Genomic DNA, 13,074 nt, shown 5'->3' with positions numbered 1-13,074 from the left:
ACACAATTCTTGGAACAACTCACCATTTTCTTAAATCCTCACACACAATTTTAAAAACTCACACCCAACGGTACAAACAGCTAACTTCTAAATCCCAATTCAAACTTTTCCCTCAGACAATATGTCGAAAACATGACTGTTTGTTACACATTGGATGGATTAATTCAAAACACTGCTACCAAATGCTTTACAATAGGTTTTCAGATAAATAATTTGGAACTTTGTGAAATCACAGCACTGACTGATAACTCTTTCAGGGACAACCCTGTCAAAATAAATACAAAACAGTATTTTGCTTAAGATAAGTTACTGACTTTAATAAATACCTCTTACATAAGTGAATAAAGCAAGACTCCTGTACATGGTGCTTCGGACAAAAATCTGACCTTTGAAACATTGACAAAATATGTAAAGAAGAGCCCATGCACAGTAAAATACTTACATTTTAAAAAGCTTTATTTCCAAATGCAGCAAATGTAAAGGCTACTCAGCAACAGCATCATTACCTCTCCTCAGGTCTGGGTCAACCTCTGACTCTTCTGGCAAAATCAAACAATTGCCTCAAAACCATTTTATCTGTGCTCAAAATCAAACAATGCTTTCAGATCATACACACATGAGTCAATATTATAAACACTACAGATCATTCATTAGACACTACATAAAAAAATGGAGAACACAGAATCCAAAGCATGCAGTTACAGAAAAAAAGAATATTGTAACAACGTAAATAAATTTTGCAATTACATAAAAAAGTATAGTAATGACAACTTACAGTTGTCTATAAAACAATAGTAAGGTAAATAAATTATATACTGTATGCACTGCAAGTATAGTATTGTTCTGAATATTGTATAGTAGGCCTATTGAATGTCTGTATATTCACCACTTGTATACTGTGAAAATACAGTGACCCAACTGCAAAAGCCAAAAAGGTAACAGTAAAAAACTCTAAATGAAAAGTATGTTATGGTCACTCAGAAGAGTTGTGCAACTTCAAAATCAAGGTCAGTGAGAGAGATTTTATTCCGCTTCAGGATCATGTCTTCATGTTGGGTCCGGCCGGAGGACTTTGTCCACATCACACACAATGTCATCTGTGCAGGCAAAGGGACAAACCCTAAAGCCAGATCCAGCCTTGACAACATTCTCCACACCTTGCTCTTTCTCGTCCTCCTCCTCCTCCTGCTTGTTCACCTCCTCTTCCTCATACTCTTCCTCCTCTTATATTGTTTCCATCCATTGTTGGTATCAACATTCAGTGCAACATTTTGAGTAAATTTGGGACTCTGAACTGACTTGTATTATGTACAGTTGGTTTGGTCGCATCATTAAAAATAAGTGTGAACAATTTTGAGTTGTTGTGTGTAAATGATGACAACTGTGTGGTAGTTGTGTTTAACTTTTGTCTGCCTAAAGTTAGAAAAGCGAAATCATAATCAACAACCCCTTTATTACTAGTCACCTTTATTTTTATAGCGCTTTATACAATAGAAAATGTTTCAGAGCAGCTTCACAATAATAAACAGGACAGGAACAGATTTAATGATATGGATTTCATCAAATATAAGACAACTTCGAATTCAGCTGTAAAGCAGCTGTAGCAAGAGATTAGTGTAAATATTCAGCTCAGTACAGTTCAGTGATAATTATTCATTAATCCACCTCTCCTCGACCCCTCCATAACAGAGAGACTATGAACCACAGCACTGGTTTAAAGAGCCGCATGAGGTTTATGAGCAAAGACTCTTAACCATTAGAAACTTCTAGAGACAAAGAATTTCCTCTAGCGACAAAGAATATGCATCTCCAGCATAATCAGTTGCTTTGAGTTTTCCATATTATCAGTATCAAGTGTTACTAAAGTAAAAACCCATATGAACTTCACATAATTTATTTAGCTTATTTTTACAATGTAAGTTTACCACACACGCCGATAAGTTTACCACACATAATTTAATCATATAGTAGATTTACAAGTTATAATACACATAAAAAGAGTGGTGTGTGTTCATTTGTTTTAAATGTTAGGAAGTCAGCTGAGGATGGTTTGAGAATGTGAATGTTGCCTTTAAATAACACAAACACACTATAAACAGTATTATTTACACTGTAGATATTAATTACATATTTTTATGAGATGAGTCCGAGACGTTTCTTGATGAAATGAACCACAAGGCGCTGCGGTCTCTGCTGATATTCCAGAAGAGCATCATGAGGTGTTGAAATCTGATCTCCCTCAAACCTGTTCAGCAGAGTCACACACACCACTGCAGCTGCAAAAAATATCATGCCATTAACCACTTTGAAGTAGATTTAAGGTAATTCAATGCTGCATAAAGTGAGGCATACAAAGCAGTATACTTAAACCCTCGACTATGTGCTTTACATAAGGGTTAGTTCAAGCAAAGGTAAAGGTCTGTTATAAGATCTTAGGCAGAATGTCCAAGACTGACATACAATAGCTGTGTGTGTGAGGAACACAATCAAATGTAAGGTGGTATTCACTTAAAACCTTTGCCTTTTCAAAAGCTCTCAAATCTTGCAAAGCTCAAAAATGTCTAAAGCTTTGCATGTTTTTCAAACTTGGTCGAAAAGCACTGATGTTAACCCAGGAGTGATGTGCCTAAAGCAGTAGTGTCCGATGCTTCACCTGAAGGGCCACCATCCTGAAAAGTTTAGCTCCAACTTCCAGATAATTCTGTTTTTATAATGTTATTTTTTAGAGCTTGACAATACAAATAACCAACCACTTTCCTAGAATGGAGAAAAGCAACTCGGACATTCTAATTTAAATCTAATTTTGTATTTCATTTCATTTGATTTATTGAGTGTCTTTTCGAAAGCATGCCAAAAAGGTAGCCAATATTATTAATTTTATTTTTTTGCATACAAGACCATATCTAACAATAGAGGCAGCACAGCTTTAGTTTTAGTTTTAGTTTAGTGTTAGTTTTAATCGTTGCAATATAAGTTCAAAAATAAAATCTGTATTAAACATTTTGCTGATGCTTGCTTGATTTGTAAGATTTTAAATGGATGTTAAGCCAGTTTATAATACAGAAGGATAATAGTGGCAGCACAACAATAGCAACTACTAGAAGAGACTGTGTTCAACAATTTCCATTGGGACGATCAGTCTTTTCAGTTAAAGACTGAAAATTCCATTCATTATTGGAATACTTTAACAACTGAGTTGAGGGATAGTAGAAATTATTCAACATTTAAATATAAATTAAAGATATGGCTGAAAGCAAAACAAATGTACATAAATCATCTTTTTTTATATTCTTCCATTATTATCTTTAGTATTATATTTAGTAGGATATTAGTATTTGATTTGATATACTGTTTTAAGGTTTTTTTTTTTTATCATTTCTTAATCATGGAGAAGGTTTTTCTTGGTTTTAATATATAGACATAATTATGTTTGGTCAATTGTGGATAATTGTGATTTTTATTTTAATTTATTTTATTTTTAATTTTAGGTTGCCATTTTAAAATTGAAAAAAGTTAGCCTGTTTCTGGCATATTAAAAGTGTATGACTGTTGATTGATGTGCACTGTCCCTATTAAAACAATTGATACGATTTGATTTGAGAGTGAAAAAAAAAAACCTGTTAAATTCATACAAATTTAATTATAAAAAAGATTGTAGCTTTTCAAGTCAAGTTTATTCTTATAGTGCTTAATGCAATTTAAATATTTCCAAAAAACTTAAGTTTCAGAAACAAATCAGCTCTACAGAGGACAATACATATAGGGCGCCATTTGTAAAAATGTTACACCTAAATGTTAAATGTTAACTCTAAATACTAAATCTAAATGTTAAATCTAAATGTTAAATCTAAATGTTAAATCTAAATCTAAATGTTAAATCTAAATGTTAAAGCTAAATGTTAAATCTAAATCTAAATGTTGAATCTAAATGTTTCCGGTGAAACTAAATATTTAACTAATATGCAAATTCACAATGCCGGTAACCGGAAGTGCCAAAATAAAAGCTCGAGGAGGTCAGTGTGTGTTTATAGCATGGTTTATAGTGTCAAATAACGAATAAAAGCCATCTCATTCGAGGAAATGGACTCTTGGACATGGATTATCGTGATAATAACTACCTAAAATAATAAACACGTTTGGAGAAACTGTAGAGTTTCGTGATGAGAGCATAGACTGTAAAAAAAGATGGACAACGCCCCTTCGCTCTCTTCCATTGATGAGAACTGAAGCCGGCAGCGTCCCGATATGGCGCTGACATATTGGAACTTGAGTCTGCGCAGTAGCGATCTCGGGACCAGACCTGCGCAGTAGTGAGCAGGAAGTAAAGCCGCGAAATCAACGCTCCGCCCTCACTCTTGCAGAATGCACTCAGGGAGAGTGGATTCTGCACACTTTTTTAAAAATTGATTGCAGTACGACAAGTGGCTTGTTAAAATAAAGTAAATACAATCTCCTCAGTCCTCCGAAGATCCCGAAAAAAATGTCCGTTGGTGCTTCAGTGAGTACTTCGCTCAGAGAACCTGTCAATCACAGCTTTCAATCATGACGTTACAGCGCCGCATCAGTAACTAACTAAAAACCAACTTATTTTTGAAACAGACACTTGAACTTACATCAGCGTGATAAAAACGACAGCAAATTAAAGAAACCACCTTTAGAAAAAAGATATTTGAAGTGTATTAAATTGTTTAGTTGGTCTCACGGGTTAAAAAAACACGGGGAGGCGGGGCTTATGACCTATACTAGGACCAGTCACCGGGGGGCGATCGAGACGTTTTGGCTTCACTTTTCAGGGCTTGTGCGGCACGCTTGGATGAGAGTGATGACAGAGTGATGACATCATGACATTCAGTCAAAGTGATATTACCCTCGTGGCTGGCTATTATGGCTACAGGTTAGCCTGACTTTGTCATACTCATATTCTAGTCAGAATGTGAGTCTGATACTGCTTCATAGGGCTTTTATTATGGGGCATGTCTCAACCGAACCAGGAAAAAAAAAACTCTGCACTCAATTGGATAGACCTACAACCAATTAGAGCAACGGTGTAAATGACGCATGTTCTTCATTCATATTTTCAACCAACAAAATGTTGCGGCTCTCTGTTCCTCTTTTAAAATGAATGCGCTGTGGATATCTTCTATAACAGACGCGATGGTGGAATCTACACATGATGTTTCATAAACAAAGTTCGAGAGGAGCACGTACAAATAATCAATCCAATATCAGCTTGTCATCAAACAATACCATGTCTAACGTTACTCTATCTATCAGCATGAGGAAGCATATTCACTCTGTCAACTTACCTAACACTCCTTGACAGTTTTTCAGCATCCCTCCACAACCCCGAATCCTCACTCTTGTCTTGGCTTGTTCTCTCACAACCAGGAACACGGGGGGAGTATGGCTACCGAGCCCACAGCCCTCTCCTCGGACAGCACGTCATATACGCATTTATTCTATCTGACTTATTTGTGTGAACTCGTTAATTCTCATATACGCATTTATTCTATCTGACTTATTTGTAAGTGAACTCGTGAAATCTCAATTCTCCAGCGGCAGTCATCTTTGTTGTAAACTAATTCAACCCAACAGCTCTTTGATGACGTGGGTGATTACGTAACCGCAGATCATCTGTCCATCATCGATTAAAGCCCGCCCTGGCAATTTGATTGGCTCGGCCTTCTGGGAGCCGAGCATAATTACTCCTCTGCCTCAATGGATCGAGTCCAGACCAAGCGGCAACCTCCCCGTCTCTCTCTTGAAACCAACACGGAAGTAAGTTAAATTGCAATTCGTTGACTGGCCGCTTGAGGCTGTTGTCAAAAGTGAGTCAAATCAGTATCTCGCCCATGTTAAAATTACCAACTTTACAGCAGAAAAAAACATGTTTACAGCCTGGTGTCTGTATGTGGCTTGGGTCTATAGAGCTGGTAAGTCCCGCCCATCCGTAAAACCCCAAGTGGACCTCTAGGTTGAAAAATCGTCAATGCAAGTGAATGGGAGAAAAAAATTATTTTCTGGTCCCGTTTGAATTGTGCCATGAATGTGAACATATGTTGTCTGTGAATTTTTTATATAACTTTTCATGTTACGAGTTTGACAGTATATGGTATGATTCTTCGGCTAGCAGTTGTGGAAAAGACATAACGAGAAAGACTACATGTCGCCTATGTGACGTCACCCCATAAAGTTGACTTACCCATGGTTTTCACCAACCTCAACGATTTTGTCCTCTCCCTGAAAGAAGGCGGTGAAGTGCACCAAAGGCACAGCCATGTTTAGCGGGATCCGTGAACTAGTGTCCGTGTGCTAGTGGTGGTGATGTTTCAAACGCGTCGAAAGCAGCGAAGAGTTGTAGTCCACAAAGTGCTCTCACACAAAGTCTAACCGTATCAAACTTCTACCCGCTAAATTGTAGCATTCTTTACACGAAAAGTTATATAAAAAATTCACAGACAACAAATGTTCACATTCATGGCAAAATTCAAACGGGACCAGAAAATAATTATTTTCTCCCATTCACTTGCATTGACGATTTTTCAACCTAGAGGTCCAGGGGGATTAGCGGAAGGGGCGGGACTTACCAGCTCTATACAGCTAATTTTGCCCTTCATGACAACTGTGAGGGGGGTGAATTTTTTTAGAACTCTTCCGTTTAGTTGATTAATATTTAAAGTTCTGCAAGGGTGTGGCCACTTGAGTGACAGGTGGGTTGCCGCTGATGTCAATGCTAGCCGTTTGTTTTAACATTCACTAATGGATGTCTGACAATTTCGTTGCTTTTTGGAGTTTTCAGATTTAAAAACGTCAATAAAGGCTCGTTCGTTCTGCTCTCCCGGAACAGATAGATTATAATATGCTTTGCTGCTTATGTACCATCAGATGAAATCGTGCAGGCGTCGGCGCTTTCTCCGTCCATGCAATAACGTTAAATGCACATCCTTGAATGAGCGCGGATTTTCTAGCGCATTTACTTGAACTTCATAGGCAATATATCTATGGTTTAACCCATTTGAGAGGCGGCCAAAATCAGAATTTAAAATGGACTGAATATGCTCTCTACGAACTTGACGAGCGATGCCGCGCTGACGGACCATAGACTATAAAAAAAGAGTGGCTGACATGTATGCACATAAATCACTGTCTCACACACACACTCTCAGAGTAATATTAAGTTACTGCATAATGCATTTTCAACTAGCAGAATAGTACAGAATCACGATGCACAGTCTCACTTATAGCCATGTCTTTTAACTATTATAATATTTCGAAGGGCAAAAATAGGAACTTTTAATTGAGCTCCTCAGCTCCACTCACACCCCGCCTCTTTGCCCATTTTCTGTTATCCGGGAGTGACGCCAGGCCAAGATGGCGACGGCCGGCTCCGCCCACTTTAGGCTTTAAAAATGCTCTTTAGAAACCTACGGGTGACGTCACGGACACTACGTCCATATTTTTTTACAGTCTATGGTCCAGACCGAACTTCCCGACCAAAATGTTGTGGGCGGGGTTCGGGCTGGCACCCACTACAGGTCATAAGTCCCGCACTTTTCATAAAAGTGACACACTAGCCTACTCTTCAAATACAGTTTGTCCAAACGTGTTTATTATTTTAGGTAGCTATTATCACGATAATCCATGTCCAAGAGTCCATTTCCTCGGATGAAATGGTTTTTATTCGTTATTTGACACTATAAACCATGCTATAACTGACCTCCCGGTTACTGGCATTTTGAATTTGCATATTAGTTAAATATTTAGTTTCACCTGAAACATTTAGATTCAACATTTAGATTTAGATTTAACATTTAGATTCAACATTTAGATTTAGATTTAATATTTAGATTTACATTTAGATTTAATATTTAGATTTAACATTTACATTTAGATTTAACATTTAGATTTAACATTTAGATTTACATTTAGCATTTAGGTGTAACATTTAATGTGAAGGTGAAGATTTAACTATTTAAAATATCTCTAAGTTGACAAATATTGTTGTAAATGTGCTAAAAAGTGACAATCAAAAATTCATACCAGTTTTTTAAACATTGTTTGAAGCTAAATGTGACAAAATGTTGCTGTTATTTTCAGCGTGAGCCACTTTACAAACGGCGCCCCATAAATACAGTGTCAGTGAATTAAGTGCTGCAGTAGTTTCAATTATATCCCCTTCAATACTTTATACTGACGATTATTTTTGTTTATCCCCCTAATAGGCAGCCCAAAGGCAACAGACAAAGGTGGTTCTCCGTTTCTACATTTTTGTAAAAAAGATAAAAGAACAAAGAAACAACATGCAATTTGTAACATGCAATGATAATTCCTATATGTCAATTTATATATCAGCCTTAAGGGGCTTATGGTGGCCCCTTAAAAAAATTAGGTCCATACCTGCCTACTCTGGTACTCTGTGTTATAGTATTGATGATGACAACAGACAATGTAAACTTATGTACCTTTAAGATTGCAGACACGACACATGGCAGCAAAGACAGTGGATTCCATCTCAATGTTCCTGACGCCTGCCTCGTTGGCTTTCCTCAGATATTCAAATTTTTCTTCAGTGGAAAATGAGCACAGGGCTCCATCCAGTCGCCCCTGACCTACAACAGGAAAAGGAGGTTTGGTATGTCACTATATGAAAATAAATATCCTTTAAGTGTGCTGTCTTCAAAAGCACATTAAGATATAGATCCATAGACCACAAGATCTGTTTTTGAATGCTTGTGTGTGAGAGGCCATGCTGTATTGTAAATACAGTCACGGTTAAAGCAGTTGTTAGGCAAGTCTGACATTTAAACTATGGTTATGGGTGGGTTATGACACACACAGTATAGCTGGTGAACAGATTTGACATAACTACAGTATACTATACTATATTTTATACAACTATATTGTATATTTTAGCATGGCTAGACCAATCAACATCCAGGTTCAATCAGTTTGATTCAATCAGTTCAATCAAACAATCAGTTTTTTGATTTTTTTTTTTTTTGATTTTTACATTTATGTATTTGGCAGACTCTTTTATAAGCAACTTACATTGCATTCAGTGCATTTATTGAGTTCATGCATTCACTGGGAATCAAACCTAGGATCATGGCATCACTAACAACATGCTCTACTATTTAAGCTACAGGACCAAACCCAGTATGGGCTAATAAATAAAACAAAGTACAGAAACATTGCAGTACCCTCGTAGAAGTCATGTGTGCACATTGTGTTTCCAATAACAGTAGGAATATCTGGAAGCTCTGAGGAATACTGCAGGAGCTCTTGGGCTACATCTTCATCTAGCTCTGTGCTCCTGATGATAACCTTTCCCAAAACCACCTGCTCAAACTGGGGCCTGAAGAAAGAGTCCACAGCTTTATCTGTGATCACTACGGTCCCTGCAGCCAGACCTGTGTGTTCAAACAAACGGCAAAAAAATGACTAGAAAGTAGAAAACCCATATAATTCAAGTCCCCCTCCATCCAGCAGTTTTAAATTTCATATGTTTCAGAATTGTCTGATTCATTTTTGTTAAAAATGATTGCCATTAAAGTTAAAACCGCTTCCTCAGGCTGATGTATTTGTGCTTCATAACTCAATGATACAATAAAGAAGGAAGTGCTCACCAACTCCGCCTGACGTGCCAATGCGAAAGATGATGACATCACGACAACGAGCATGATAGAGCATTTTAATGAGCTCATGCAGCATGATGGAGATGGAGGGAACGCCCATGCCATGCTGTCAGAGACAAAATGGAGGAGAATACATCGATTATGATGCAAGTGAAAAAAATGTGATGCTAGCCCACTACAGATTATGATTAATGATGATTGATGCTAATGATTACACGTTTCATCCAATCATTCATTGTTCATAGCTTATGCATATATCTATACAATAAGTCTGACCACAAATTCTCCACACACACACACACACACACAGACACAGAGAGAGATGAGATCATTAACTCCGTAGTATTCACTGGCTTTGAGATAAAGGTCAACTACCACTGGATAATCTTTATCCGGGATTCAGTGGAATGCTCCTACAGTACATCACATGGTCTTCATAAAAAAATTTCAAATCAGTTTACTGGTATGAATAATCTCTCATTCAAATACAAGCCTCATCAGGATTTCAGACACTCACGCTAATGGACAGCACAGGTCCCACTTTATACATGGAATATCGATCCGTTCCCTCACAGATATCTCTGATGTCTGCAGTGTTTCCTGGCAGCTCCAGCTGCTCATGGATGAACTGGGCAAAAGATCTCATCCGATTCGGACTTCCACCAACACAAACAAACTACAGAAGAGATAACATAGCAAAATGAATCACTTTCCAACCAAAAGTAACATTTTGCATTAAACTATCTGATGTTGCTTTTGTTTTGTTCTGTAGACTTTAAGGTTTTTTTTTTTTTTTTTTGTCCCTTTCAAGAATTGCCCTTTACTGGTATTACATGTAGCTCAGTCTTAATCACAAAATTCAAATGTATTATTTCAGCTATTCTAAAATCTTGGTTTAATGGAGTAGAAAATAAGAGATCTAATTCATATTTGCACCATGCAGTCCCCTTTTGGAAAAATACCCTTCTGTTATATGTCAGCCCTGCTCCTCATAAGGTGTATTTACTTTCTGTAATATATTTAATGGTAACAGATCAGGATATTCTAGCAGGATTTTTTAGAATAATTTGTTTACAACTGTTTTAATTGAATTGAACTGTTTTAAATCTCATTGGATTATTTAAAAATAAGCCACACCCTGATAATGATGCTAAATGAAAGTAGTCTCAGGCAACTGATTTTCTGACATAACTGTCCTAACAAAATAATTCTGGCTCAAATATTTATTTATTTATTTATTTTATTTATTTATTTATTTATTTATTTATTTATTTATTATCCAAATAAGAAATTAAAATATTGCACAATCAGCTGGAGATTATCACAAAATAAACCCCTTTGGGATGATATAAGAGGATTTTGATTTTGTGATAATGACAGGCTTACCATACTGTACATCAACCCTTGTAAATAGATCATAATTTTCATCAATCATCCTCTATACAGTTCTAAAGACTATCTTTCTTCAAGATTATTGCATTTAATTTCACCTTAAATGTGCTGTCTAAGGCTAGGTCTAAATTTGAAAATGCCATTATCATTTCAAAACTGTCTCCATCCATACTAGCTCGTCCACACTGAAACTTCCTGTGCATGCAACTTAATAAAACCTCACTTAGATGATACTGAAAACCAGACACAATAAAGTCCTCATGCTATTCTCATATCACAATATTTTTATTAGCAAAATATCCCACCACTCAATGTTGCTTCCAGGTCGCAATCAATCGCTATGAGGTCTAAAACACAGTTAACCTCATGTTTTAACGCAGGACAGCAATGTAAAGTATCTGTCATTTTTGTAGGAATGTAATATGAAGATTGAATAAAGTAACATTTATTTTTAACAACATTATGAAAGTAAAAAGCCTAACTCATGAGTTAACTCATGGCTTTTTACTTTCATAATGTTGTTAAAAATAAATGTTACTTTATTCAGTCAGGTGTGGTCAGGACTTCTGTACACACCTTCACATCCCCAAACATCTGGGGCAGGTCATGGGTCTTGGTGCCCAGGTTTAAGTGGTACAGGATGTCCTCTTCCATGCTTTCCAGGTGAGGGTTTTTCACATACTCCACCTGTCTGTGACACATCACATCTGTTATTGCTGTGGACTAAGAGAAGTTAGACTGTTAAACACAAATATTTTATATGTTTCATATAACTTTGTATGACATTCATGTGTGTAGATAGTGTAAAAAAAGTAAAAGCATGGGTACTGTGCTTTACTCAAAAAGTATCAATCTAATAAAAAAAACTGAGATAAATGATTATAAAAAAATTGGTTAGAAATAGAATGAAGTCAAGGACCAAGGAGATTTTCTCATTAAAATATCTTTGCAAAGCAACAAGCACATTTTCTCAATATCCTGACTATTTAGACATCAGAACTGAACCGAACCCAGTATATCCAAAGACCCAAACAAGCCCACACATGAAGTCTTTACACATTCATCAACCAGACATTGCCCATCTTCTCTGATCTGTTAAAGATGTGTGCTTTCTGAGTAAATGAAAGTTATCTTACTGAATGTAACTGCTGTGTTCATTTCCAATGCTGTTCATTAAAATAGGTGCCATGATTGCAGTTCTCGATAATCTGTAAGAGAGCGGTAAATATAAATTCATTATTTGTTCACAGATATATAGGAAAAAGAAACATGCAGAATTTATTCAATTTTTGTACCAACTTTTGCCCCTTTACTATGCAGACATTTGTGTCATCAGGACCTCTGTAGAATAAAAATGTGTCCAACTTAGACAGGCTCTTATAGAGAGCTCAGTATTCTCTGATTGGTTATAGAGGGAGGTGTAGCACTTGCTCCCTCTGTCTCCACATGGTTACTAATCTCCCTTGATATGTTAACAAATAGACTTATGCTCTACAGAGAGATGCAGGACTGCGCCAACATCAACACAGTTAAATAAAGTCAAATGAAGTTTGATGTGCATGTGTATGTGTTTAGCTTATCTAAACATATCTTATATAACCTTATCTTGTGTCCAGCACTGATAGTAACCTTCACTACTCCATCATCTGCTCCAACCCATCCATTAAAAATACAGTTTACATTTTTTTGTTTTGTAAATAAAAATAATGTGTAGACACTGCACATAGTTGTGTACATTGATAGATTTATATGGTGACTGCACCAGTGTTTGAATGATTATATAACAATCAATAGAGCTAGCAAAACTAAATACTAAAAAATTTATATTGTTTATGTTTTAATTTATTCAAGAAAATATTGACATTCACTGCAGAGGGTGTGACAGTTCAGTTCTGTTTAGTTTCTACACCTGTTCTGCTTTCCATTGATTACTCCTGTGTATTTAAACCCTTAAAGTTAGCCTATGTTCTTTGTCTTGCAATAACATTAAGTTGTAAGTAGTGCAGTTTGTTAGTTAAAAGTTAGTTTGTTTGCAACGCTTCTTTCT

General features: G+C 36.4%; 1 protein-coding gene across 1 annotated transcript; it reads right to left on the bottom strand.

Moving 5' to 3' along the window:
* Nucleotides 1–440: 440 nt before the first annotated feature.
* On the bottom strand, nt 441–12,371 carry upp2 (uridine phosphorylase 2). Its single transcript, XM_081368618.1, has 8 exons — nt 12,327–12,371; nt 12,164–12,235; nt 11,604–11,718; nt 10,153–10,311; nt 9,627–9,741; nt 9,201–9,410; nt 8,463–8,609; nt 441–2,276 (listed from the first exon to the last, which is right to left on the bottom strand). Exons 2-8 carry the CDS (start codon nt 12,214–12,216, stop codon nt 2,134–2,136), a joined length of 942 nt encoding a protein of 313 aa, XP_081224744.1. The 5' UTR covers nt 12,217–12,235; nt 12,327–12,371; the 3' UTR covers nt 441–2,133.
* Between the last annotated feature and the right edge of the window lie 703 nt (nt 12,372–13,074).

Source organism: Scardinius erythrophthalmus (assembly GCF_964197995.2).
Source record: "Scardinius erythrophthalmus genome assembly, chromosome: 6".
NCBI classification, from domain to species: domain Eukaryota; kingdom Metazoa; phylum Chordata; class Actinopteri; order Cypriniformes; family Leuciscidae; genus Scardinius; species Scardinius erythrophthalmus.
Note: the sequence above shows the minus strand (reverse complement) of the source record. Positions and strands in the feature narration are given on the sequence as shown.

Excerpts from the sequence above, each read along its gene's own strand:
- upp2 (XM_081368618.1), bottom strand. The coding sequence starts at position 12,216 with ATGGCACCTATTTTAATGAACAGCATTGGAAATGAACACAGCAGTTAC. Across the intron at positions 9,742-10,152 it reads GACCTGTGCTGTCCATTAGC|CATGGCATGGGCGTTCCCTC; the intron begins GTGAGTGTCTGA and ends TGTCTCTGACAG. Across the intron at positions 9,411-9,626 it reads TGGCACGTCAGGCGGAGTTG|GTCTGGCTGCAGGGACCGTA; the intron begins GTGAGCACTTCC and ends TTGAACACACAG.